This window comes from Mustela lutreola, chromosome 1 (genome assembly GCF_030435805.1).
Source record: "Mustela lutreola isolate mMusLut2 chromosome 1, mMusLut2.pri, whole genome shotgun sequence".
Lineage (NCBI taxonomy): Eukaryota > Metazoa > Chordata > Mammalia > Carnivora > Mustelidae > Mustela > Mustela lutreola.
The window spans coordinates 153,190,575-153,215,064 of NC_081290.1; the positions used below are offsets into that span (position 1 = coordinate 153,190,575).

A 24,490-nucleotide genomic window follows, 5' to 3' on the forward strand; every position below is an offset into this window, starting at 1 on the left:
CAGGGAACAACGTCTATTTCTTAATCTGTCTCCTGCCCCAAATAGCTCTGCTCTCCTCCCCCCACTTGTGTTTACCGTGTCTGTTTCTTTCTCTGGCAGCAGATGCCACCAGGCATTAAAGTAGGTCACAGAGGGCGGTGATGAACCCACAAAGGCCCTCAGGCCACGACCTCCCATGACCTCAGTCCCCTGGCTCCCGGGTCTGGAGTGGCAGAGCAGAGACCCAGGGGACCCCGTGCTCTCCAAAGCCCCCTGGCAGGGCCCCAGCTCCCAAAACCACAGCGGGGGTTCCTCAGTTCCTCAGCGGGGGTTCCTGTGAGTGGCAGGGGGCCTGTTCTGAGCTGGCAGCAGAGAGGCCAGCACTGGGCTGGGCCGCAGCCCTCCCTTCCTATCCTGCTCCAGCCCCTCCAGCCCCTCCTACCGCAGCCCTGCGGGAGTGCCCTCAGGAAGGCCCCTTCTTCCCAGGACAGCCAGGAAACCACATGTTCCTGCTGTTTCCCCTGGGAAACCCTGGCGTCCTTTCCGCACAGACCCCCCAGGGCCAAAACCAAGGCTCCCAGACTGCCCCAGGGGCAGTGCTGTGTCATGGGTAGAACGCAAGTTACAGAGTCAGGAAACTGGATTTCAGCCCCAGTCACCTGAGGCTCAGGGCAGTAGGAGCTTGCCCAGAATAACCCAGCGGGGAAGCAGCAGAGCCCGCGCCCACAAGGACCCACGGTACACCCCAAGCCGCCCGCGTCTGCCTCCCTTACGGCCTGACCCCACAGCCCTCCTTCAGACCCCCTCTGCCCAGCAGCCAGTCCTCACGGCGCCTTTCTCTCCCCAGGTTCTTTCGGAGCACGGCTATGGCCTGATCACGACTGACATCCGGGAGGGACAAACCTTCTACTACGCGGAGGATTACCATCAACAGTACCTGAGCAAGAACCCAGATGGGTACTGCGGCCTCGGGGGCACCGGAGTGTCCTGTCCACTGGGTGTTAAAAAGTAATTTCTCCCCATGTGGTCAGCCCTTGAAGTCACAGCCAAAATGCTTTCAACAAATTGGGCAGTGCTTCTGTGGCTCGGGTCAGTGGCTTTTTGAAGTGCACAAAGCGCGAAGGCATTCAGGAAAATCTGGTTTGATGAGGTCTAATTACAGGAAGTGCAATGGCGAGTGGAGAGCATGCGGTTTGTCTTCTACTAAGTTACAGTGGGAGTCCAGCGGTGACTTTGTTTGGATCGCTCGGGGTCTGAATGAGAATAATGAATGCGCTGTGCTCCCCCCTTCCTGGGGCTGGGTGCCTGCCATGGAACCTGGGGAAGGAAGCTGGGAGATTGTCAGAGAGGATAAGGCGTTTGGACATGAGAGCTGTGCCCTGTCCCACCTCTCATGCCCTGCTGCCCTCCAGTGCCTTAAAATCTGCAAACATTTATAGCCTCAATGAATCATTCACCGCAATATTTTGCTCGACTGATCCTAGATGTGCAAGGGGCTTTCTCTCCTTTTCCATCCTCCTGGGACAGGGAAAAGATAAAAGTTAGTTGGATGAATTCTAATGCTTTGCTTATAGCTATGAGAAATGCTTGTTCTAATAAAAGTCTGCATCCTAATACAAACTGCCTTCTGTCTCATCTTTTGCTTTTTAGGCAGGATGTTTCTAATACTGTAAGATAAAAGCGATAAAAGCCTCACAATGACTTTCCCCCAAATGGAAAATATGACTGAAAATTTTGGAAAACAGCTACACACCTCTGGTTCCTGGTAACTTTGATGATAATAGCTCTGTTCCACATGCCTGTTACAGCTGCCACATCACGTGCTCTTCTAATTAGAACAGACATGTGCAATCCCTGCCCTTAAGAGTCTTTATATTCAAGACAAGGGGTGGGAACATAAGCAATCAACAGGCGATTGCATGAACAGATAAGATAAGCACAGGTCCTGACAGGTGATGTGAAGATGATGGAGACGATAGGGTAAGTTGGTCCAGGGGCTGGGAAGTTACCTACAGAGAAGTTTGGGCTACATCGGTCAAGGATGGCCTCTGGAGGTGGAGAAACAAGTTAACCGAATGATGCAAAGGAAAAACACAAACATAAGGGAGGAGAGAGAGCTTTGGGAGCAGGAGACGATTATGAAATACATTGTTCCCCATGCATTTAGTGTGTTTCTTTTCCTTCTTGGATTTCCTCTGTGCCCTAAGGCACTGTGAAAAAATTAAAAATAGAAATACCATATGATCCAGTAATTTCACTACAGGGTCTTTACCCAAAGAAAATAAAAACACTAATTCAAAAAGATGTATAGGGACATCTGGGTGGCTCAGTTGGTTAAGTGTCTGCCTTTGACTCAGGTCATGATCTCGGGGTGCTGGGATAGAGCCCCACTTCCGGCTCTGTGCTCAGCAGGGAGTGTGCTTCCTCTGCCCCTCCACAACGTTCATGCTGTCTCTCTCAAATAAATTTTAAAAAGGTATAATATATCCCTTTATCAAAACATCATTTATAATGGTCTAGACACAGAGGCAACCTAAGTGTACATTAATAGATGAATGATGAGGAGGATGTGGTTGGTGTGTACACACACATACAACGGAATGTTACGCACCACAGCCATAAAAAATGATGAGATCTTATCATTTGCAACAACATGGACAGACCTAGAGGGTATATGCTGAATGAAATAAGTCAGAGAGAGAGAGAGACAAATACCCTGTGATTTTACTCATATGTGGAATCTCAAAAGCAAAACAGCTGAATGAAGAAACACAAAGCAAAAACAGACCCATAAATGAAGAGAACAAACTAGTGGCTGCCAGAGAGTACAGGAATGATCAAAATGGGTGAAAGGCAGTGAGAGGTAAGACTTCCAATTCTGGAAAGGAGAAGTCACAGGGATGAAAGTACAGCACGGGAATACAGCCCGTGGTGGTGTAATAGAGTTGTATGGTGGCAGACGGTAGCTACACTTGTGGTGAGCACAGCAGAATGGATAGAGTTGTCCAATCACTGTGCTGTGCACCTGAAACTAATGTAGCATTGTGTACCAACTATACTTCTGTTAAATACTTCTATTAAAAAATATTATTAAAGGGAAGAAGACGTATATGGGATGGATATGCCTAATCAGTCTCAGCAACCCATTTTAGTTGCCTGTGGGGAAATCTTCCCACATAGAAGAGCCAGAAAGTATAAATGGCCCATGACAGGGAGAAATTTGTAGTGTTTGAGAAATAGAGAAGCCAGTGGGGCTGGAATACTGTGAATGAGGAAGAGTATTGGAGAAAGTTACCTGAGAGGTAGGAAGAGCCGGGTCATGTAGGACCTTGGAAGGACAGGTTAATGGAACCTGTTTTGTTTTTTTTTTTAATTTGATAAATTGACAGCCATTGGAGGATTTATAAATTTCTCTTTTTTTTTTTTTTTTTTGGTATAGGCTGAGCAACTAGAGGGAAGGTGGAGTTATTTTCTTGTGAAGGAGTGGACAGAGGAGAGATCAGTGAGTGAATCCACTTTGGCCACACACAATTTGAAGGGCTTCTCATGTATCCTCATGGAAATGTGAGAGAGGGCAGTTTGCTGTGCAGTTCTGGGGCCCAGGAGGGATCTGAGCAAGACAAATCTAAGAACCACCAGTACACAGATGACATTTGAGGTGTGAAACTAGTTTAGATCATCTGGGAAGGAATGTGGAGGGGGAGAGGAGGTCAGAGGATTAAATGCTGGGGTGTTCTGACATACGGAGATCTGGGAAAGGAGGAGCGAAGGAATTTCCGGGGTGACATTTGAAGGAGACACATAAGGAGATGTGTCCTTGCAGTGACAGCTGAGCACAGATGTATCCCCCAAGAACTGAATAATGATCTGAGCGATGCAAAAGAGAAATGCGGAGGACGCATCACGAGTTTGGGTTAAACTCAGACCAACTTTTTTCTATAGTTATACCGGAACATAATAAAAAATAACAAGGAAGCCAGGTCCTTTTTCTGTAGGACCTCCACAGCATATCAAGAAGTATACACTTTGAATCTCGCCCTAAGCCTTCCCCAGAGGCGACTGAGGGCCTTTTACCCAAGTGACTCTATTCAAGAAGTGGAAGTAACCCAGGTCTCCTTGGCGTTATCATTTACTGGTTATAAAATTGATGTGTTGGGACATCGGCCACCATGGTCTCCTGGGCAGGGTGGGAGGTTATAAAAGACCAACCGATGAAATGCATGTTGTTCCAAGTCTATCTCACAGTAGGTCTAGTGGATCTGAATAACACGCTTGAGGTTCTTTCTTCACTCCCAGTCGGCCTAATATGTATTAACTATGTTTCTAGCTTCTATAAACTTGATGCTTTAACATTCCCTGCACACATATGTTAGATACACCTTGTTTGGGCAACCCTATAATTGACCCAAGCCACATTGCCTTGGCTTCCTGCCTCCCTTGTCACTCTGCTTCTCCCTGGGGGAAGTTCTCCTCCCACAGGTAATCTTCCAGATATAAACCAATCCAGAGTCCACATCCCCACTTCCTTTATTAGGCTCTTACACTCCAGACCATTATCTACTTCCCCTAAACACCCCAAGATCATCAGGTGCCAGACAATTAGGGACAGCTCTTGTGCCCCACCGCCTGCTAAGATTATTAAAATGAGCTAATTCTAAATCTGCCTACCCTGTTCACCCCTTCCTGCCTTTGGGAACCACAATAAAGACTCTTGCCCACAGTTCCGCCCCTCCCTCTGCCTTCTGTCAGACACTGAGGCTTACCCTTGTAGCCTCCCCATGGCATGGCATGGCTGGCATTGCATGGCGTGCCTCTTCCTCATGGATTCTGTGAATAACAAATTCTCATTATAATGGCAGTCATTTCATGTTCTGTTGACCCTACCACACCTAAATTATAAAACCTATTAAAACATAATGGTGATAGACATACCAAATATGTGACAAAATCCCCATTTTAGTTCCCTGATTCATGAAATAAAGAACCCCAGGCTCCTCAATCCTAGTTGAGTGAAGAAAAAATAGTATCTCTGAGAGAATTTAAAATATAAAATTAAATGATTCAGAGGTTGAGATTGGCATACGCCCCCGTTTTGTTCCCAATTGGCAGATGCTAAGTCTAGATAGGTCTTGGGAAATGAATGTAGATTATTACACACTTAGTAATATGTCAGATATAGCATACTTACTGGAACAATTAATATCGTTGTTGGCACCTCCAATGTAGCTATTTGCTAAGCAAATATTTTCTTCTCTATTCCTATGAGTAAAGACCGTCAGAAGCAGTTTGCCTTCACATAGTAGGGTCATCACTATGTCTTTGTTGTCCTGTCTCAAAGCTGTGCCCATTCTACTTTACATCATACAAAGAAACCTTGATCATCCTGGCATCTCATAGAACAATAACTGATCCATTGCACTGATGACATTAGATGAATTGGATTTGGCAAGCAGGAAGGAACAAGCAGCCTAGACAGTGAGAGATTTTACCCCTACAAGTTCAGGGATTGCTACATTGGCTAAGTTTCTAAGTGTCTGGTGATCTGGAGCATGAGAGACAAGTCATTGGCACTTGGACTACCCATTGTGATAAAAGAGACACAATATTTAGTGGACCTCTTTGGCTTTGGGAAGCAACAGATAACCATGTTTGGGTGGGCTCATTTGAACTGTGGCTAACCCTGGATAACCCACCAGATTTGAGATGGACCGGACCCAGAGCAAGAAAAGTCTCTTCAGCAGATCTACGCTAACATACAAGCCACTTTGCCAACAGCAGTCCTAATGGATTGAATATAGGTGTGGCAAATAGAGATGTTGGATAGAAATTTTGGCAAACCCTAGTAGGAGAATCACAGTGCAGACCCTAGGGTTTGAGGAATAAAGTTATGCCCTCCTCCCTTCTCCGTTGAAAACTAACCCCTGACTTGCTACTAGGTCCAGGTAGAGAAGTAGGCAACTCATACTATCCCTCATAACCTAGGTACCATCTAATTATCTGAACCACAAAATTGAATGTGCACAGCAATACTTTATTTTTAAGTGGAAATTGTGCACAAGAGATTGGGCTCAGGAGCAATTTTAGAAAGTGTGAATAAACTGCAAAACAGGTGACTCAGACTCACATGATACTTCAATTTCATCGTTACCTTTCCTTTTTTCCACCCTATGACCTCATAGGGAACTTCCTATGACTGAATAGGAAGGGGAAAACTGTGGGTCTGGTTTATAGATAGCTCTTACTGTAAGCTGCTATAGTCAGAAGCAGATAGCTGCCACTTTGTACCATCACTTGGTTTGCCTGGATGACAGTGGTGAAGAAATTCTCTCAGGGGATGAAATTTGAGCAGTGCATTTGATTATGTACTTCATACAGAAGGAGAGGTAGCCAGAGATATGCATCTATATTGATTCATGAGCAGTGGCTAATGGTCAGGGCATGGTCACTGAGAGACCAGTGAGGTCTAGGGGGAAATGATATGGGTAAATCTCTTAGACTGGGCACAAATATGGAAATACTTATGTTCCACATAAATGTCCATGCGAAGTCATCACACTTCACCTCTGACTTCAGAGTCAGTAGGCAAGTGGTAAGATTTCCCCATCGTGTGAGTCTCTACCACATGACTGCTTGCTTAATGAGCTCACAAGCACAACGGCTGCAAGATGGAAATGGAAGGTGTGCATGAACTCAGAAACAGAGACTCACTAAGTCTGATCCGGTTACCCCCCCAGTGCTGAGTAGCCAAAGGAGAATATCCCAGTGTGCTCACCTGGTCCATTGTAATTATTTTGCACCTTTTGTATTGGAGTAAATTATGACTTGTCCTCACAGGGTGGGCACATACTCCATATATTCACTTGCATTACTATTCATAGAACTCCTTTAATCACTCTGTATGTGGAATTAACCAGATGCTTTGTCTATAGTTATGATATAGTGCTCCACAGCAACCCCTCCAATCAAAGGACATATTTCATACTGGAAGAAGTGTGGAATGAGTTTCTACTCATAGAATTCACTGGTCTTACCACATTCCCAATCGCTCAGAAGCAGTTGGTTTGACAAAACTGTGGAATGGCCTGCTGAAGGATTGGTTCCTATATCAGCTGAGTGGCAACCTCCTATCAAGTTGGGATGTTGTTTTTTTGGACATGATGTATGACTTAGATCTGTATCCAATATTTGTTACCATCTGTCCTTGAGCCAGAAGGTATTGGTCCAGGAACCAAGACATGGAAGTGGGAGTGATCGGTCTCACTATAGCACTAAGTAATCCACTGGAGAAATTTTTGCTTCATATCCTCAAGACTTTGGACTCAATAGGTTGAAGTTTCTAGTGTTCAAGGGATTAATGTTTCTATTAGAAAACACATTCATGATTCCCTTTGAATATGGAGTAGAAACTCTCCCCTGGACACTTTTTGCTTCTTGTGTTAATGAAACAATAGAAGTATAAGGGAGTTCCTGTCCTAATCAAGATGAATGATCTCAACTTTCAAGGAGAAGACAGTGGGTGCAAGGATTATATGTGGACCTCAGCCCTAACAGGAGTAGGTTTGGATCACCCAGAAGGCAAAGAACTCTACCCATCTGATTTGCTGGCAGAGAGAAAGGGGGTCATGAAATGGGTGGTGCGAGAAGGAAATTGTGTTATCAACTTAGTTTTCATGTTATTTTTTAAAAAAGATTTTATTTATTTATTTGACAGAGAGAGATCACAAGTAGGCAGAGAGAGAGAGAAAGAGAGAGAGAGGAAAGCAGGCTCCTTGCTGAGCAGAGAGCCTGATGCGGGGCTCGATCCCAGGACCTGAGCTGAAGGCAGTGGCTTAACCCACTGAGCCACCAGGCGCCCCTCATGTTATGTTTTAGGTACATTAATTGTCCTCTTTCCTCTCCATTTTACCTCATTACCTTATACGAAGTTATGACAAAATGGACATACAAAAAATTTGCTAATGGGACTTTGTGTGTAGGGAACATGAACTCTTTACTCAGACAAAAGATAAGGGTGACTATGAATGTCAAAAGACAAAAAAGTAGTGTTATAGATTGCTACAGATACTGTGTTTTCCCAAAATTTATAAGCTGAAACCCTAACCCTCAATGGGATGGAATTAGGAGGCGGGGCCTTTGGGAAGTAATTAGGTTTAGATTAAGTCATGAGGGTGGAGCCCTTATGTTAAGATTAGTGCCCTTAGAAGAAGAGAAGGAGACAGGTGCTTACTCTCTGGGCTGTGTGACGTTGTGGCAAGAAGGTGGTTATCTACAAGCCAGGAAAGTGACCCTCATCAGTCACCAGATCTGTCAGCACCTTGATCTTAGACTTCTCAGCCTCCAGAACTGTGAAATAAATGTCTGTTAAGCCACCCAGTCTATGGTATTTTTGTTAAAGCAGCTTGAACGGTCTAAGTCAGCCTATGCTGAATATCATTTTGCTCCTTCAGATCCAAACAATCCTTCTATATCTCGCTGTGTCCCAGGAGTCCTGAGTGGGCTGTAACAAACAATAGGCTTCCTTTATGTCTTGCTTTAATTTGGGTCTGGCCAACAGAAGGCACTAGTAGGAGACTGAGGGTGGGAGACGATTAAGGTATTTACTCTCCCAGCAGTTCCCCATGGGCTGCCTGTGAATGGGTGATAATTGCTCCATGCTGTTGCTGCTTATGGCCTACAACACTATCTATTTAGAGTTCTCCTAAACCCTGTTTACTTTGTAAATATTCCCTATATGAACATCTTCTTAATTATCCAGGTTGAGTGTGCCATTTATTTCCTGGCAGGACCTTCAAGATACAAATAGGGAAGGTAAACTTTCTTCCACAATTAATTCTGAAAATTCTTATAAAAAGATGTCTCTATTCTAGGGTTCATGTTAATTAAGTAAAAATATTTTTAAATACTGTGCCTTGGCATGTAGAATTACAGCTTTTTAGAATGGGGAATAGTCTTATAGGTTATTTAAATTTCTGCCCTTATTTTATAGGTGAGGAAGTTGAGGACCCAAGAGACAACTTTTTTTCACTATTAGAAAGTGCCACAGATTCATTTACATATCAGAAAGAAATCTCCCTCCTCTGGTTTTCAGATCATTGACCCTGGTCCTGCCCTCTGGGGCTACCAAGGAAGTCCGACTCTCTTCCTTAGGAGATAGATACTTGAGGATATTTGAAAACAAAATGACTCTCTTCAAGTGATATTTTCTAGGCTCAATAACATTCTTATCCCTTCTAAAACCTTAATTCACACCTGCTGACCAACACTACTATATGTCCCAGGCCCAGCGATGAAAATCACTTATCTAAGGTTGTACTGTCCAACATGGTAGCCACCAGCCACATATGTCCATTTACATTTAAGTTAATTAAAATTAAATATAATTAAAAATCCAATTCCTCAATTCTACCATCTACATTTCAAGTAGCTAAGTGGCTACTATATTGGATAGTGCAAATTTAGAACATTTCCATTACTGCAGAAAAGTTCTATTAGACAGCACTAGTCTAAGGAAAGAGTTTGATTGGACTTGCAGGTCCTCCAATCTTTATCATATCCTTTCTTAGTGGAGCTAAGTCATCTCATTGGCCCAGAGGATCAATAAAAGCCCAAGTATTTTTCATATGAACGATCTTTAAGCCAGGGATCCCATTCATACTCTTATACCATTGCTCCATTATTATCATTTTAACCTTAGTTACAGGAATTTGCATTCATTCTTTGTTGACTTTTGTTCTGTTTATTTAGGCTCTGCATTTCAGTTTGTTAAGGTAATTTAATTTAGACTCTGACATCTGGAATATTGTTTCTCTTTCCGAGTTTTATGTCATGCATGGGCTTCATTAGCGTGCCCTCAGTGCCTTCTTGAAAGTCATTATGCAAAATACTAAACTGGGCAATTCTCTTAGAAAGATGTGTCATTTGTTTAGGTCTTAGAGCATCTATTATAATTGGCATAACTTGTCACTCTACTGCCACTGCTGACCTTCACTCTCTCCAGCCTCTAGTAGAAATTGTTGGTGGATTTCATGCTTTCTCCTACTGAGCCCAGATGCAGCTTCAGAATTCTTCTCCACAAAGGACTCTGGGCAGTTACAGCCAACAATCAGACATGGTTTTCCAGATAAAATCTATAGCTTTCCTTCCAAATAGACACACAATTTTTGACAAGTGCTTCAGATATAATGCCTTCAGCTTGTTGTAAGTTTACCTACGTGAACAATCGTACAAACAACATACCATTGTTTTATCCACAATGTGATGATTAGAGAATGGGGCAGATGTTTTGCTTAAATCCAGAAATACCACTAAAGCACAAGGAGAGATCAACTAGAGTCTGACAGATTTGAGTAAAGATGCAAGATCTGCCTCTTATAGGTTGAATAACCTTGAGAAAAATTCCATGATCTCTCTGAGACTCAGTTTCTTGGAGTGTAAAATGGTGATGATAATACCTACATTATTGGCTTATTGGGAAGATTAAATATTTATATATAAAGGTCATTCCCTAGAAGTTTTGTAAGCTATTCAAACAAACTAGTATTGTTTGCGTAAGTGATTATTCTGGGCCAAGCTGGATTCACAAAAGTAAATTAGATTAAAAGTCTCATCGAATAGTCTCTTTTTCTCCTTTTCATAAGAAGACTTAACAATAATATCTACCATGTAGGCAACACTTACTATGTTTCAGACTCTGCCTAGTGTATATATAATATATATTATATATACAGCATATGAATATATAGTATATATTATAATATATGGTATATAGTATTATATTATAATATATGGTATATAGTATTATATATATTATATATTTATATACATATTATATAATTTATTATTTGATGATACCTTTAAAATATTATTTACTCTTGTGAACCCACCCTGCCTCAGAATGATCAGTAACCTTTTCCAAACATTATTAGTTAGTTGGAATATTTTATAATATTTCAAGGGAACAGTTATTTTCCTTCTTCCTCTTCCTCCTCTTCCTCTTTTTTCCTTTTCTCATCCTCCCCTTTCTCCTCCTCCCCCTCCTTCTTCTCCTCCTTCTTCTTCCCCTTCTTCCCCTTATTCTTCTTCCTCTTCTTCTTCTCTTTCTCCTCCTTCTCCTTCTCTTCCTCCATCTTCTCCTCCTTCTTCCTCTCTTCCTCCTCCCCCTTGTCCCACTCCTCCTCCTCCTTCTTCTCCTCCTCCTCTTTCTTTTCCTCCTCCTCCTCCTCCTCCTCCTTCTTCTTCTTCTTCTTCTTCCTCTTCCTCTTCCTCTTCTTCTTCTCCTCCTTCTCCTTCTCCTTCTCCTTCTCCTTCTTCTTCTTCTTCTTCCCTTATACCTGATTCCAAGATGCCTTTTTTGCCTCCTGAAAATCTAGATATTTCCATCTGAGATCAAGCTACAGGTTTATGGCAATATGTTCTGAGTTCCAGCTGAAACATTGGGACACCAAGAGCACATCTCTGACATCAGCAATGGGTGTGGAACAGGTAGGCATTCCTGGGCACCAGCAGTTTACTTACCGATGTATTTTCATACAGGAGGACAACTCCATGGGTCGTCTACCCTATCCTTGCTACATAGATGTTCTGCTACTGAGTGGCCCCGTTGGAGGTGGAAGTAAAAGGAATAGCTCCAGACCGAGGGCCCTTGATCACCTATAAAAATCACTTGTACATGGGGCGCCTGGGTGGCTCAGTGGGTTAAGCCGCTGCCTTCGGCTCAGGTCATGATCTCAGGGTCCTGGGATCGAGTCCCGCATCGGCTCTCTGCTCAGCAGGGAGCCTGCTTCCTCCTCTCCTCTCTCTGCCTGCCTCTCTGCCTACTTGTGATCTCTCTCTGTCAAATAAATAAATAAAAAATCTTTAAAAAAAATCACTTGTACATTAGAGGATTTCTTTCTTTCTTTTTTTTTACATTAGAGGATTTCATCCATGATTTTCTTTTCATTGTTCATTCTCTCATTCTCCCAACATGTATTTATTGAATTCCTTGTATGTGTCAGAGTCTCTGATAGATGATAGGGCCCTGTGTGGGCCAAATATGGTTGCTGGACTCATAAAAATCAGTCTAATGGGAGGAAAGTAGACATTAAACCAACAGCACTGTGAATATATAATTAGAAGCTGTGGCGCATACTCAGAGGGAAAATTTTAGTGTATTATAATAACGGAAAAGTGAGGAGTTCTGACTCAAACTGAGGAAGTTCCATATGGGCTGACTTTTGAAAGATTCATGAGAATTAACACACAAATAGAGGTGAAGATGTGGTCAAGAGAAGGGTCACAATCCAGGCAGAGACATGTAAAGGCCCTAACGTGGGAAGGAGCAGAGCATTTGGGTGGAACTGAAGAAAAGGTGGCAAAAGGATATTTAAGAGCAGTAGTAATGGTGTATGTATCCGTACACCATGTATGTATCCATGCATGTATCGAAGATTAATTTTTTTAAGGTTTTTTTTTTTAGATTTTTATTTATTTATTTGACAGACAGAGAGATCACAAGTAGCAGAGAGGCAGTCAGAGAGAGAGGAGGAAGCAGGCTCCCTGCTGAGCAGAGAGCCCGATGCGGGCCTCGATCCCAGGACCCTGGGGCCATGACCTGAGCCAAAGGCAGAGGTTTTAACCCACTGAACCACTCAGGTGCCCTCAATGATTAATTTTTTATAGGTGACTAGTATGAAAAGGAGTCCTGGAGATGACAGTTGGTGATAGCAATAAAGTGGGTTTCTGTGTCTTTGAGCATCCATAAGAGATCTACTGCACTCTGCACCTTGGTTGCATGAGGCTGTTACATTTTTGTTGTTGTTGTTGTTTTAGCTATTTTCCAAGGTCACATCTTGAGGGCCTGCTGGAGCCTTTGACAATTACAGTTGTCTCACTATCAGATTTCTTTTTTTTCTTTTTTTAAGATTTTATTTTTAAGCCATCTATGCCAAAATTGGGGCTCAAACTCATGACTCCAGATCAAGAGTTGCATGTTCTTCCAAATGAGCTAGCTAGGTCCTCAGATTTCTCTCTCTCTCTCTTTTTTTAAGGTTATTCTTTTGGGGGAAAGGATATATTAAGATGTTATTAACACACACACACACACAATAAACATACACCAAAGCACACACAAATTATATACTTAAAATATACAATTTGATAACTTTTTGACATATGTATATATCAATAAAACCAACACTATAATTAAGTCAATAAATGTATCCATCATCCTATGCTTCTTTGAATCCCTCATTTCTTGGCATCCTTCCTCCACCCCATATCCTCCCCTGCATCCAGTTCCAAGGCAATCACTGTCATTACAGATTAGTTTGCATTTCTAGAAACTGCCTGTAACTGGACTCATACACTATTTACTCTTTCTTTGTTTGGCTTCTTATACTCAGTGTAAGTATATTAAAATTTATCCATGTGGTTGTGTGTTTCCTTGGTTCATTCCTTTTTATTGCTTAGTAGTATTTCATTGTGTGGTTATATCACAATTTGTTTATCCATTCATCAGTCAGGGGACATTTGGGTTGTTTTTCATTTGCAACCATAACAAATAAAGCTCCTATGGAAGGGACACCTGGGTGGCTCCGTCATTGAGTGTCTGCCATCAGCTCAGGCCATGATCCCAGGGTCCTAGGATCGAGCCCCACATTGGGCTCTCTGCTCAGCAGGGAGCCTGCTTCTCCCCTTCCCATTGCTTGTGTTCCCTCTCTAACTGTGTCTCTCTCTGTCAAATAAATAAACAAAATCTTAAAAAAAAAAAAAAAAGCTCCTATGGATATATGCTTTTATTTCTCTTGGTTAAACATCTAAGCATAAAACGACTAGACCATGTAATGGATGCATGTTTGATGTTCTAAGAAGCTGACAGACCCTTTTCCAAAGTGGTTGTACTGTTTTACGTCATCACCAGCAGCATATAAGTTTTTCAGTTCTTTTACATCCTTGTCAACACTGGGCAATGGTCAGTCTTTTTGTAGACATTCCAGTTGGTGTGTACATGTATCTCACTGTGGCTTTAATTTGCATTTCCCTAATGACAGATGATGTTGAACACCTTTTCATGTGTTTATTTGCCATGTCTTCTTTGGTGATATGTCTGTTCAAATATTCCCCCCCCACCTTTTTTGTTAGGTTCTGATCTTAATATTGAGTTTTGAGAGTCCTTTATCTAATGTAGATAATCTTCTGTGAAGTTTATAGTTTGCCTTTTCATTCTCTCTCTTTTTAAAAAGATTTTATTTATTTATTAGAGAGAGAGCATGCATGCACACAAGCAGGCAGAGACGGAGAGAGAAGCAGCCTCCCCACGGAGCAAGGAGCCAGATGCAGAACTCGATCGCAGCACCCTAGGATCACGACCTGAGCCAAAGGCAGTGGCTTAACCGACTGAGCCACCCAGTCTTTTCATTCTTTTAACAACATCATTCAAAGATGGAAATTCTTAGTTTTGATGAAGTCTAATTAATCACATTTTTTCCTCTACAGATGCTGCTTTTGATAACACATCTAGGATATATTGCCTAATGTTAAAAGTTTTATAGTTTGAGGTTTTACATTTTGGCCTGTGGTCCATCCTGAGTTGGTTTTTGTATGAGGTATAAAGTATGCATTGAAGTTCTTTTTTCTTCACTGCTTATGGATATCCAATTGTTCCAGCACCATTTGCTGAAAACACTATTCTTTCTCAAATGAATTGATTTTGTACATTTGTTGAAAATCAATTGTCCATGTAAGTATGGGTCTATTCCTAGACTATCTATTCTATTTTATTGATCTATTTGTCTATCTTTATGCCAATACTGCGCAGTCTTGATTGCTATGGATTACCAGAAAAGTCTTAAAATCAGGGAGTATGAAGAGTGAAAAATCAGTGAAAGTTCAGGAGTTATAGCCCTTCTCTGGTTTCAGATCAGGTACTTAAATGGTCCTTTTCCATCACTCAGCATAAATAGTCCCCAAATTTCTTTAAAGTTTGATTTTGTTCTTTATTTCAAGATAAAGTGCTCTGAACAGTGAGAGCCTATTGTCCCTGACCCTGATGAGTTCACATGAAGCCACTACACAAGCAGCCTTTGGAGGAGCCATGTGGCCCGCACCAGTAAGCTGCCAGCAGCCCTGGCAGAACTGACGTGGGCTTCTGGGAGGACACATGGGAAGGATCTGCATATAAACTGGGTGTGAATACAACTGTTTTTAAGTCTCTCTCTGGGAACTTAGGCTTTAGTAGTTTATATGTTCACATTATAATATTATATCACTTTATGATGTTTAGCAAATTAAGATATGTAAGTTCTCCAAATTTGTTCTCTTTTAGAGTTGCTTTCGGTTATCCCAGGTCCTTTGCATTTCCATGTGAATTTTATAATCAGCTTATCAATTTCTTTAAAAAAGAGCTCTGTTGGGATTTCAGTTAAGATTGTATTGAATCAGATCAGTTTGGGGAAATTTTACAGCTTAAAAACATTTTGTCTTTCAATCCATGAATATAATATAGCTCTAAATTTAACTAATGTGTCTTAATAATGTTGGTGGGTTTTGGTATATAGGTTTTACACACATTTTTAAGATCTATCCCTAAGTACTTCATATTTTTATGGAGTTATCATAGTATTTTTAAAAATTTAAAAATTACGGTATTTTTTAAAATTTCACTTTCCAATTGTTCATTGCCAATTTATACAAAGATGATTATTATACATCTTTATACTCTTTATACTTTATATGCTGCTCGCCTTAGTAAACTCATTGATTATACTTTTTGTAGTTTCCATGGAATTTCCTACATGGATGATCATGTCATTTGCAAATAGACACAGTTTTACTTCTTCGTATCCAATCTATATGCCTTTCCATCATCCCTGCCCTTGCCTCAATGAACTTGATCTCCAGTACAATGTTGAACATTTGTAAGAGCAGCTATGCTTGTCATATTCCTGATCTGAGGGGGGAGTAGTTTTTCACTACTAAATATCATGTTAGCTGTAGATATTTAATAGGAGCTCTTTGTCAAGTTTCCTTGTATTCCTAGTTTGTGGAAAGTTGTTATTTTTTTTTAAATCAGGAGTGGACATTGGATTTTGTCAAATGCTTTTTTACAACTGACACTGGATTTTGTCAAATGCTTTTCTACAACTAGGAAATGATACGGATATTCTATGAATATGGTGAATTGCAATGACTGTTTTGCCTTCTTAAATCAAACTTGTATGATTATATTAGACCAAGTCTGCTTGGTCTTGACATAGTATCCCTTTTATATAATATTAGAATAAATTTGTTAAAATTTTCTTAAAAATTTTTGCCTCTATGTTTATGAAGGATATTCATCTGCAGTTTTCTCATAGTGTCTTTGTCTGATTTTTGGTATCAAGGTAATCTTGGCCCCATAGAATTAGTGGGAGGTATTCCTTTTTTTTCCAATTTTCTGAAAAAGTTAGAATTGATATCATTTTTTCCTTAGATATTTCATAGAATTTGCCAGTGAACCATCTTTAGATCTTTAGTGTTCTGTATGAGAGGGTCTTTAATTGAAAATTCAATTTGTTTAACAGATGTAGGGCTATTCAGGTTTTCTATTTTTTCCTGAATTTGTTTTTCATGGCATTTGTCCATTTCATATAAGTTGTCAAATTTATAGACATTATATTTCCTTACCTTTTAATAATCATAGACTCCTTAGTGATGTTACTTCTGTCATATATTGGTAATTTGGTTTTTCTCCCTTTTTCTTCTAATCATTCTTTCCATAGGATTATCAATTTTATTGACCTTTTTAAAAATTATGTTCCGTTAGCCAACATGTGGTACACCATTAGTTTTTGATGTAGTGTTAGCGATTCATTAGTTGCATATGCTCTTCTGAAGGAACCAACTCTTGGTTTCATTGAATTTCCTCTACAGTATTTCCTATCTAACTGATTTCTGTTCTGAACTTTTTTGTTTTCTTTATTCTGTTTACTTTAGCTTTACTTTTCTTTCCATTTTACTGGTTTCTAGTTGGGAGCTAAGATCATTGGTTTGAGACTATTTTTTCTTGCCTAATATAGGTATTAAGTGCTATAAATTTCCTTCCGCTACTACAAATTTTGCTGTGCTCTGTTTTCATTTTCACTTAATTCAAAATACTTTTTATTTTTCTTTTATTTATTCTTTGACTTATGAGTTATTTAGAAGTGTATTACTTAATTCTAAATATTTGGAAATTTTCCAAAGATCTCTTATTAATTTCTAATTTAATTCCATTGTTGTCAATAAACATACTTTATATATTTTGAATGATATTGAACGTGAACCTTCCTTTATGGCCCAGAATATGATCTATTTTTAATGTTTCAAGTACACTTCAAAATAATGTCTATTTTGCTGTTGCTAGATGGAGTGTTCCACAATTGTCAATTAGGTCAAATTGGTTGATTATGTTACGTTTTCTACCTTATTGATATTCTGTCTACTTATTTTATCAAGTATTGAGAGAGCAGTGATGAAACATCAAACAGTAGTTGTAGGTTAGTCTATTTCTCCTTGTAGTTTTGCTTCATGTGTTTGAAAATTCTGTGACTAGGTGCACAGACACTGAAGATTTTTTACTCTCTTGATGAGTTGACCCTTTTATCATTATAAAAAGTATAGGTTTATCCCTGGTAATATTCTTTGTTCTGAAACCCACTATGTCTTACATTAGTATATTCACTGCAGGGTTTTTAAGAATAATGTTCACAGTATATATAATATTCCATCCTTTATTTTTAACCAATCTGTATCTTTATATTTAAAGTGAATTGCTGAGTGAAATCAGTCACACAGAGAGAGTCCATTATCATATGGTTTCACTTATTTGTGGAGCATAACAAATAGCATGGAGGAGAAGGGGTCTTAGAGAGGAAAAGGGAGTTGGGGTAAATTGGAAAGGGAGGTGAATCATGACTATGGACTCTAAAAAACAATCTGAGGGGTTTGAATTGGCAGGGTTGGGGTGGGAGGCCGGGGTACCAGGTGGTGGGTATTATAGAGGGCACAGATTGCATGGAGCACTGGGTGTGGTGAAAAAATAATAAATACTGTTTTTCTGAAAATAAATTAATTAATTTAATTTAAAAAATAAAGTGAATTTATATGCAGCATATAGTTAAGTTGTGCTTTTTGAATCTATCTATGACATTACTTGCAGTGTAAATTAAAATGTTGTAATGATATTTATATATTTATTTATTTATGTATTTATTATTTGTTTATTTAATTAGAGGGCATGCAAGTTGGGAAGGGAGGGGCAGAGGGAGATGGAGGGAGTAAATCTTAAGCAGGCTCTATATCCAGCATGGAGCCTAATACAGGGCTTGAACTCACGATCCTGAGATCAAGACCTGAGCTGAGGTCAGGAGTCAGAGACTTAACTGACTGAGCCATCCAGGTGACCTTCTATAGTTAGGTTTAAATCTTCTATGTGTCTATTTGTCTTCTACTTTGCCATTTGTTCTTTGCTCTTCTTTTCATTTTACTCTCTTCTTTTAGGACATTGAGTATTTTTATTTCACTTCATCTCCTTTGTTGGTTTATTAATAATATTTTTGTTGTATTATTTTAGTGTTTACTTTAACGCTTATACATCTTTAGCCTATCACTATTTACTACAATTGATATTTTATCACTTAATGTATACTATAAGTGCCTACAAACAGTGTATCTCCATTTCTCTGCTTCTGGTTACTATACCACTGCTATCATACATTTTATCCTGCATACATCATAAACTCCACAACACATTGTTATTTTTGCCTCGTTTTTTAAAGATTTGTTTATTTATTTATTATTGTAGAGAGCAAGAGAGTGGGGAAAAGGGACAGAGGGAGAGCGAGAGAGATAACATAAAGCAGATTCCTTGTTGAGTCTGGAGCTGGATAAGGGCTTGATCCCAGGACCTTGAGATTATGACCTGAGCCAAAATCAAGAGTCAGGTGCTTAACCAACTGAGCCACCCAGGCACCCCCATTTTTCCTTTAAACAATCATTTTATAAAAAGATTTAAATAATGATAAAATTATTTTATATTTACCCACATAGTTAACATTTCTAGTGTTCTTCGTTCATTTGGTAGATTTATATTTCCATTGAGTGTCACCTGCCCTCTGTGTAGAGGACTTCCTTCAACAATTCTTATAGTACAGTTTTGCTAGTGATTTTTTTTTTTTTTGAGATTTTGTGTGTCTGAAAAAGTCTTTATTCCACCTTTGTTCATGAGACATATTTTTCTAGGTTGATGTCTTTTTTCCCAGGAATTTTAAGATATTGCTTTCTTGTCCTTATTTTTTTGGCTTATATTGCTTTCAATGAAAAACCTGCTATCATCCTTTGCACATATGTACATAATTTTTCCCCCACCTGACTGCTTTTAAGATTTTTCTCTTAATTACTAGTTTTAGGTAAGTTGATTATTGTAGTGTATAAAGTTGTGTTGCCCCACATCATATGTTCAAGTCCCATGCTTTGATATCTGTGAATGTGACCTTATTTGGAAATAGTCTTTGCAGATGTAATCAAGTTTAGATGAGGTCATATTGAGCTAGGATGAACCCTGATCCAATGACTGCTGTCCTCATAGAATGAGACAAATTTGAACACAGATACACAGAAAGGAGAATGTCATGTAAAGACACGGACACACAGAACAATCTGCATATGATTATGGAGGCAGAGTTTGGAGAGATGCAGCTGAAAGCCAAAGAATGCCAAAAATTTCTGGGAACCACCAGAACCTAGGAAGAAACAAGGAAGGTTCTACCACTGTAGCCATCACAGAGAGCCTGGCCCTGCTGACATTTTGGTTTCAGACTTCCAGTTTCCAGAACTGTGAGAGAATAAATCTCTATTGTCTTAAGCCATCCCATCTATGGTAGTTTGTTATGGCAGCCTTGGGAAGCTAATACAATTATGATGTGCCTTGGTGTAATCTTCTTCATGTTTCTTGTGCTTGAACCTGTGGGTTTATAGTTTCTAACGAAGCTTGCAAACCTTCTACCATTAAATCTTAAAATATTGTGTCTGCCCCCTCCCCTTCTTGGGGGTGACAATTAAATGTCCCCCTAATACTGTGATAATTGTTTTCAGCCTTTTTTGTCGCTGAGGGTTTTTTGATGGTTTCAGTTCTATTGCTTTCTAATTGTCTTCAAGTTTACTACTGTTTTCTTTTAGAATCTTTAATCTGTTGTTAATTCCGTAGTATATTTTTCATCTCAGATACTGTGATTTTCATTTATTGATATTTGATTGGGGGTTTCATCTTCCATGTCTCCACTAACATGTGTGATCTTTCCTCTAAGCTTTTTGAACATATTTAATACATTTATAATAACTGTTTAAATGCCCTGTCTACTAACAATATCATCTGTGGTGTCATTTCTGAGTCTCTTTTGGTTTAGTGACTATGCCTATTGTGGGTCTTATTTTATGATTTTTGCTGTGCCTAGTAATGTTTGAGTAAATGCCAGAGACCTTATGGATTTTATCTTTTGGGTGTTGGATATTTTTGTATTTCTACAAGTACTGCTGAGCTTTATTCTGTGATACATCTAAGTTACTTCTAAACCATTTAATCCTTTCAGGACTTGCTTTTAAGCTTTCTTAGGTGGGACCAAAGCAGCATTTAGCCTAGGACTAAGACTTAACCCACTTAGGAGCCTCCTACTGCATGCCCTAAGAATTAAGAGATTTTCTACCCTAGTTGGTGGAAACAAGAACTATTTATTCCCCAGGCTGCAGGTTTGTTCTGATTAACTCTTGTGGATGGTTATTTTGCAGTCTCAGAAGAATCATGTACGTAAGGCCAATTTTTCATTATTAAAGACAAAGACACGCTATTACATTGCCTAGGGCAACAATACTTTTAGGGGGCTCACAAAAATGTTGTAATTTCTTTTATGATCAGAAGAAAAAAATTCAAAGACAACGTTTTAATCTAGACTAATATTTTTATCTTTATATCAATGCACTTACAAAATATGTGGATGTATGGAGAAAATACCTCAGGAAAAGAGAAATGCCCACAAAATCACAAGTGGAATTGCATGTAGATAGGAGAGCACATGTTGGTTAAGAGCTGGGAATGAAGATTATCTCTCAACAAATAGTAATTGAAACCATGTAATTGGGTGAACTCCCTGATGGACTGGTTTCCTGGGAAACAAGCAGGGAGCAAAGCCTGAGTTCTGGGTTTAGCCCAGTGTATCAGCAAGAAGAAGAACAGGGTGGATAGAGGGAGAAGGGCAGTGAGAGAGGCTGTGTGGGGTGGGGTGGAGAGCAGGACCTTTAAAGTCGGCAAACCTCAGGAAAAGTTCACTTCTATTTCTCAGCTTGTGTTTACTTGTCTCTAAAAAGGAATTAGTGCTTCTGCCTACAGGGGTCTATAAGAATTCAAGGAGAGATCTGTGAAAATTTTGTGTGAAGGACAAGACTCTGCAGGTGTTTGCATATAGAGAAACAAGAAGGCTCTAAGTAATGGAAACCAAGATTATGGAGGGGTGGATGGTACTAGAGTCACCAAATGATACAACTGGGAGAAGCCCTTGGAGCCACTTAATCCAACGTTCACACCGGAAGAAGCTCAGGAGTCAAAGATATCAGAGACATTAAAGTGAAGGAGATCACAGGGTAGACTTACCTCCTACAGAAAGAGTCTGGCCAGTTTTCTAAGACGACAGTTACTATAAGCCTGGGAGAGGTTAGTAGGGCCAGCATAGTGCTAAGTATCAAAACCAGTATCTGGGGCACAGAATTAAATGTGGATAACAATATCGTATTTCCCCAATTTGTTGTTAGGATGATAAAATGATACAACACTTGCAAAATGCATGGTTCTCAGAATTTGTTAGTTTATAAAGAGACAGTTTTCTCAAAACATCCTTAGGAGGATTGCTCAGTCTCATTTCTGACCCCTATTAGGGAACTGACTAATTTGATTCAACTTGTTTTGGCCTTGATCAGTTTTCTCGTTTTACATGATAGGCCTTTTGTCTTTCAGGACCATCAGTCTCCCTTATTCTAGCTCAGAAGGTGAATGAAGACTCAGGAGCCCATGTGAGTTCTTGGGTGGTTGGTGGGGGGAATGCATTAAGGGAACAAGCTCAATATTGAGACTAATTCTAGCATTCATGGAAGACTTTAGTTCTTCACTCATATCAGAATCAGTCAGAATGTAATCAATTCTTCTATGAAGGCACAAGCCCAGGACCTACTTTATCCCCTCTGTCCCAGATGGAATTAATGAAACTGGAGTTGAGTCTCTGTCATTTTGTGTTCAAATACCCTGACTGTCTGGTAAAAAAAAAAAAAAAAAATCAGGGCATTGCTCAAATACAGAATTAGAAAAGAAACAGGCTAAAACCCATAGGGAAAACTTTCTATTTCTTAATTTGTCTTCTGTCCCAAATAGCTCTGCTATCCTCCCCCCATTTGTGTTTATGTGTTAGATTTCTTTCTCTTGAAGTAGATGCCACCAGACTGACGGTCCCTAAACTAGGTCAAAAGAGTGGTGATGAATTGACATAGGCCCTCAGGCTCTGTCATGCCTTGTCCTCACACCCTCTCAGTTCCCCAGCCTCCTTTCCATGGCATCTTAGGGTGGTTTCTGTTCCCCAGAACCATGGGACCTTGGGGGAATCCTCTGTTCAGCTCCAGGACCCTTAACTCGCAGATTTTCAGCCTTCTTAGATGGAAGGAGAGAGTAGGTAGATCTTGATTGTCCTTAGCCCTTTTAGCCTTTCCCTAATCTTGAGTCCTCATTCCACTCTAGCACTGATGAAATAATTTCAGAGGACATCCTGCATATAAACCTTTTGTCTGCACTGTCATTTGCAAATATCTCCTCCCATTCCATGGGTTGCCTCTTTATTTTGTTGACTATTATCCTCAATGGGAAAAAGCTTGCAGCCTTCCCATTGAGATCAGGAACACGACAAGGATGTCCACTCTCACCACTCTTGTTCAACTTAATATTAGAAGTCCTAGCAACAGCAATCAGACAACAAAGAGAAATAAAAGGTATCCAGATTGGCAATGAAGAAGTCAAACTCTCTCTCTTCGCAGATGACATGATTCTTTATATGGAAAACCCAAAAGACTCCGCCCCCAAACTACTAGAACTCATACAACAATTCACCAACGTGGCAGGATACAAAGTCAATGTACAGAAATCAGTAGCTTTCTTATACACTAACAATGAAAATATAGACAGGGAAATTAGAGAATCGATTCCATTTACTATAGCACCAAGAACCATAAGCTACCTGGGAATAAACCTAATCCAAGAGGTAAAGGAGCTGTACTCGAGGAACTACAGAACGCTCATGAAAGAAATTGAAGAAGACACAAAAAGATGGAAGACCATTCCATGCTCTTGGATTAGAAGAATAAACATTGTTAAAGTGTCTCTACTGCCTAGAGCAATCTATACTTTTAATGCCATTTCGATCAAAATTCCACTGGTATTTTTCAAAGAGCTAGAGCAAATAATCAAAAAATTTGTATGGAATCTGAAGAGACCCCGAATTGTTAAGGAAATGTTGAAAAACAAAAATAAAACTGGGGGCATCACATTACCTGATTTCAAGCTTTACTACAAAGCTGTGATCACCAAGACAGCATGATACTGGCATAAAAACAGACATATAGACCAGTGGAACAGAGTAGAGAGCCCAGATATGGACCCTCAACTCTATGGTCAAATAATCTTTGACAAAACAGGAAAAAATATACAGTGGGAAAAAGATAGTCTCTTCAATAAATGGTGCTGGGAAAACTGGACAGCTATATGTAGAAGAATGAAACTCGACCATTCTCTTACACCGTACATAAAGATAAACTCAAAATGGATAAAAGACCTCAATGTGAGACAGGAATCCATCAGAATCCTAGAGGAGAACATAGGCAGTAACCTCTTCGATATCAGCCACAGCAACTTCTTTCAAGATATGTCTCCCAAGGCAAAGGAAACAAAAGCGAAGATGAACTTTTGGGACTTCATCAAGATTAAAAGCTTCTGCACAGCAAAGGAAACAGTCAACAAAACAAAGAGGCAACCCATGGAGTGGGAGAAGATTATTTTTCTTTCTTTTTTTTTTTTTTTTTTTTTAAGAATCACAGCATAGGACAACTGTGAGAGCCATGAGGAGTAAATAAACTATAATTTCAGAAAAACGGTACTGTTGTGGAATGAGCTGATGTCCCTCCTCTTCTCTGGGACCATTTACCAATAATTACTATAAACTGAGAATCAGACTTGGACCAAAAAGAGACCATGCACAGGAGCAGAGGAATCCAGTGAAGTTTTAGTAGTTGGGTGGGTCTGCAGGAGAGATGAGAAACTTGAGAGGACCCAAGTGCACAACTGCAAGCTGAGTGCATGACTAAAAAGTTAAAACAATAACTTAAGCCATAGAGAAATATCTGCAGTCTCCAAGATCCACCACTTAAAGCAATCTGCCTCAAGATACCACCTATATCCTCCTTAGGATAGGTACCGGGTTGAAGCTGT

General features: G+C 39.9%; 1 protein-coding gene and 2 long non-coding RNA genes across 13 annotated transcripts in view; 2 read left to right on the forward strand and 1 right to left on the reverse strand.

The window, feature by feature from the left end:
- The window catches only part of MSRA (methionine sulfoxide reductase A), a 432,124-nt gene extending 430,525 nt beyond the window's left edge, over nucleotides 1-1,599 (forward strand). For all 11 annotated transcript variants that reach the window (XM_059177079.1, XM_059177058.1, XM_059177111.1 and 8 more), the window contains one exon: nucleotides 827-1,599. In XM_059177079.1, coding sequence (XP_059033062.1) covers nucleotides 827-991 — 165 coding nt within the window. In that variant the 3' untranslated portion in view covers nucleotides 992-1,599. The remainder of the gene's footprint in view (nucleotides 1-826) is intronic.
- Nucleotides 1-24,490, reverse strand: part of LOC131833631 (uncharacterized) — a 40,350-nt gene that overhangs the window by 3,568 nt on the left and 12,292 nt on the right. The window contains exon 2 of the long non-coding RNA XR_009354557.1: nucleotides 4,743-4,806. This is a non-coding gene — a long non-coding RNA (uncharacterized LOC131833631). The remainder of the gene's footprint in view (nucleotides 1-4,742; nucleotides 4,807-24,490) is intronic.
- Nucleotides 11,309-24,490, forward strand: part of LOC131833637 (uncharacterized) — a 29,614-nt gene continuing 16,432 nt past the window's right edge. Inside the window, exons 1-3 of the long non-coding RNA XR_009354560.1 lie at nucleotides 11,309-11,460; nucleotides 14,965-15,067; nucleotides 21,980-22,035. This is a non-coding gene — a long non-coding RNA (uncharacterized LOC131833637). The remainder of the gene's footprint in view (nucleotides 11,461-14,964; nucleotides 15,068-21,979; nucleotides 22,036-24,490) is intronic.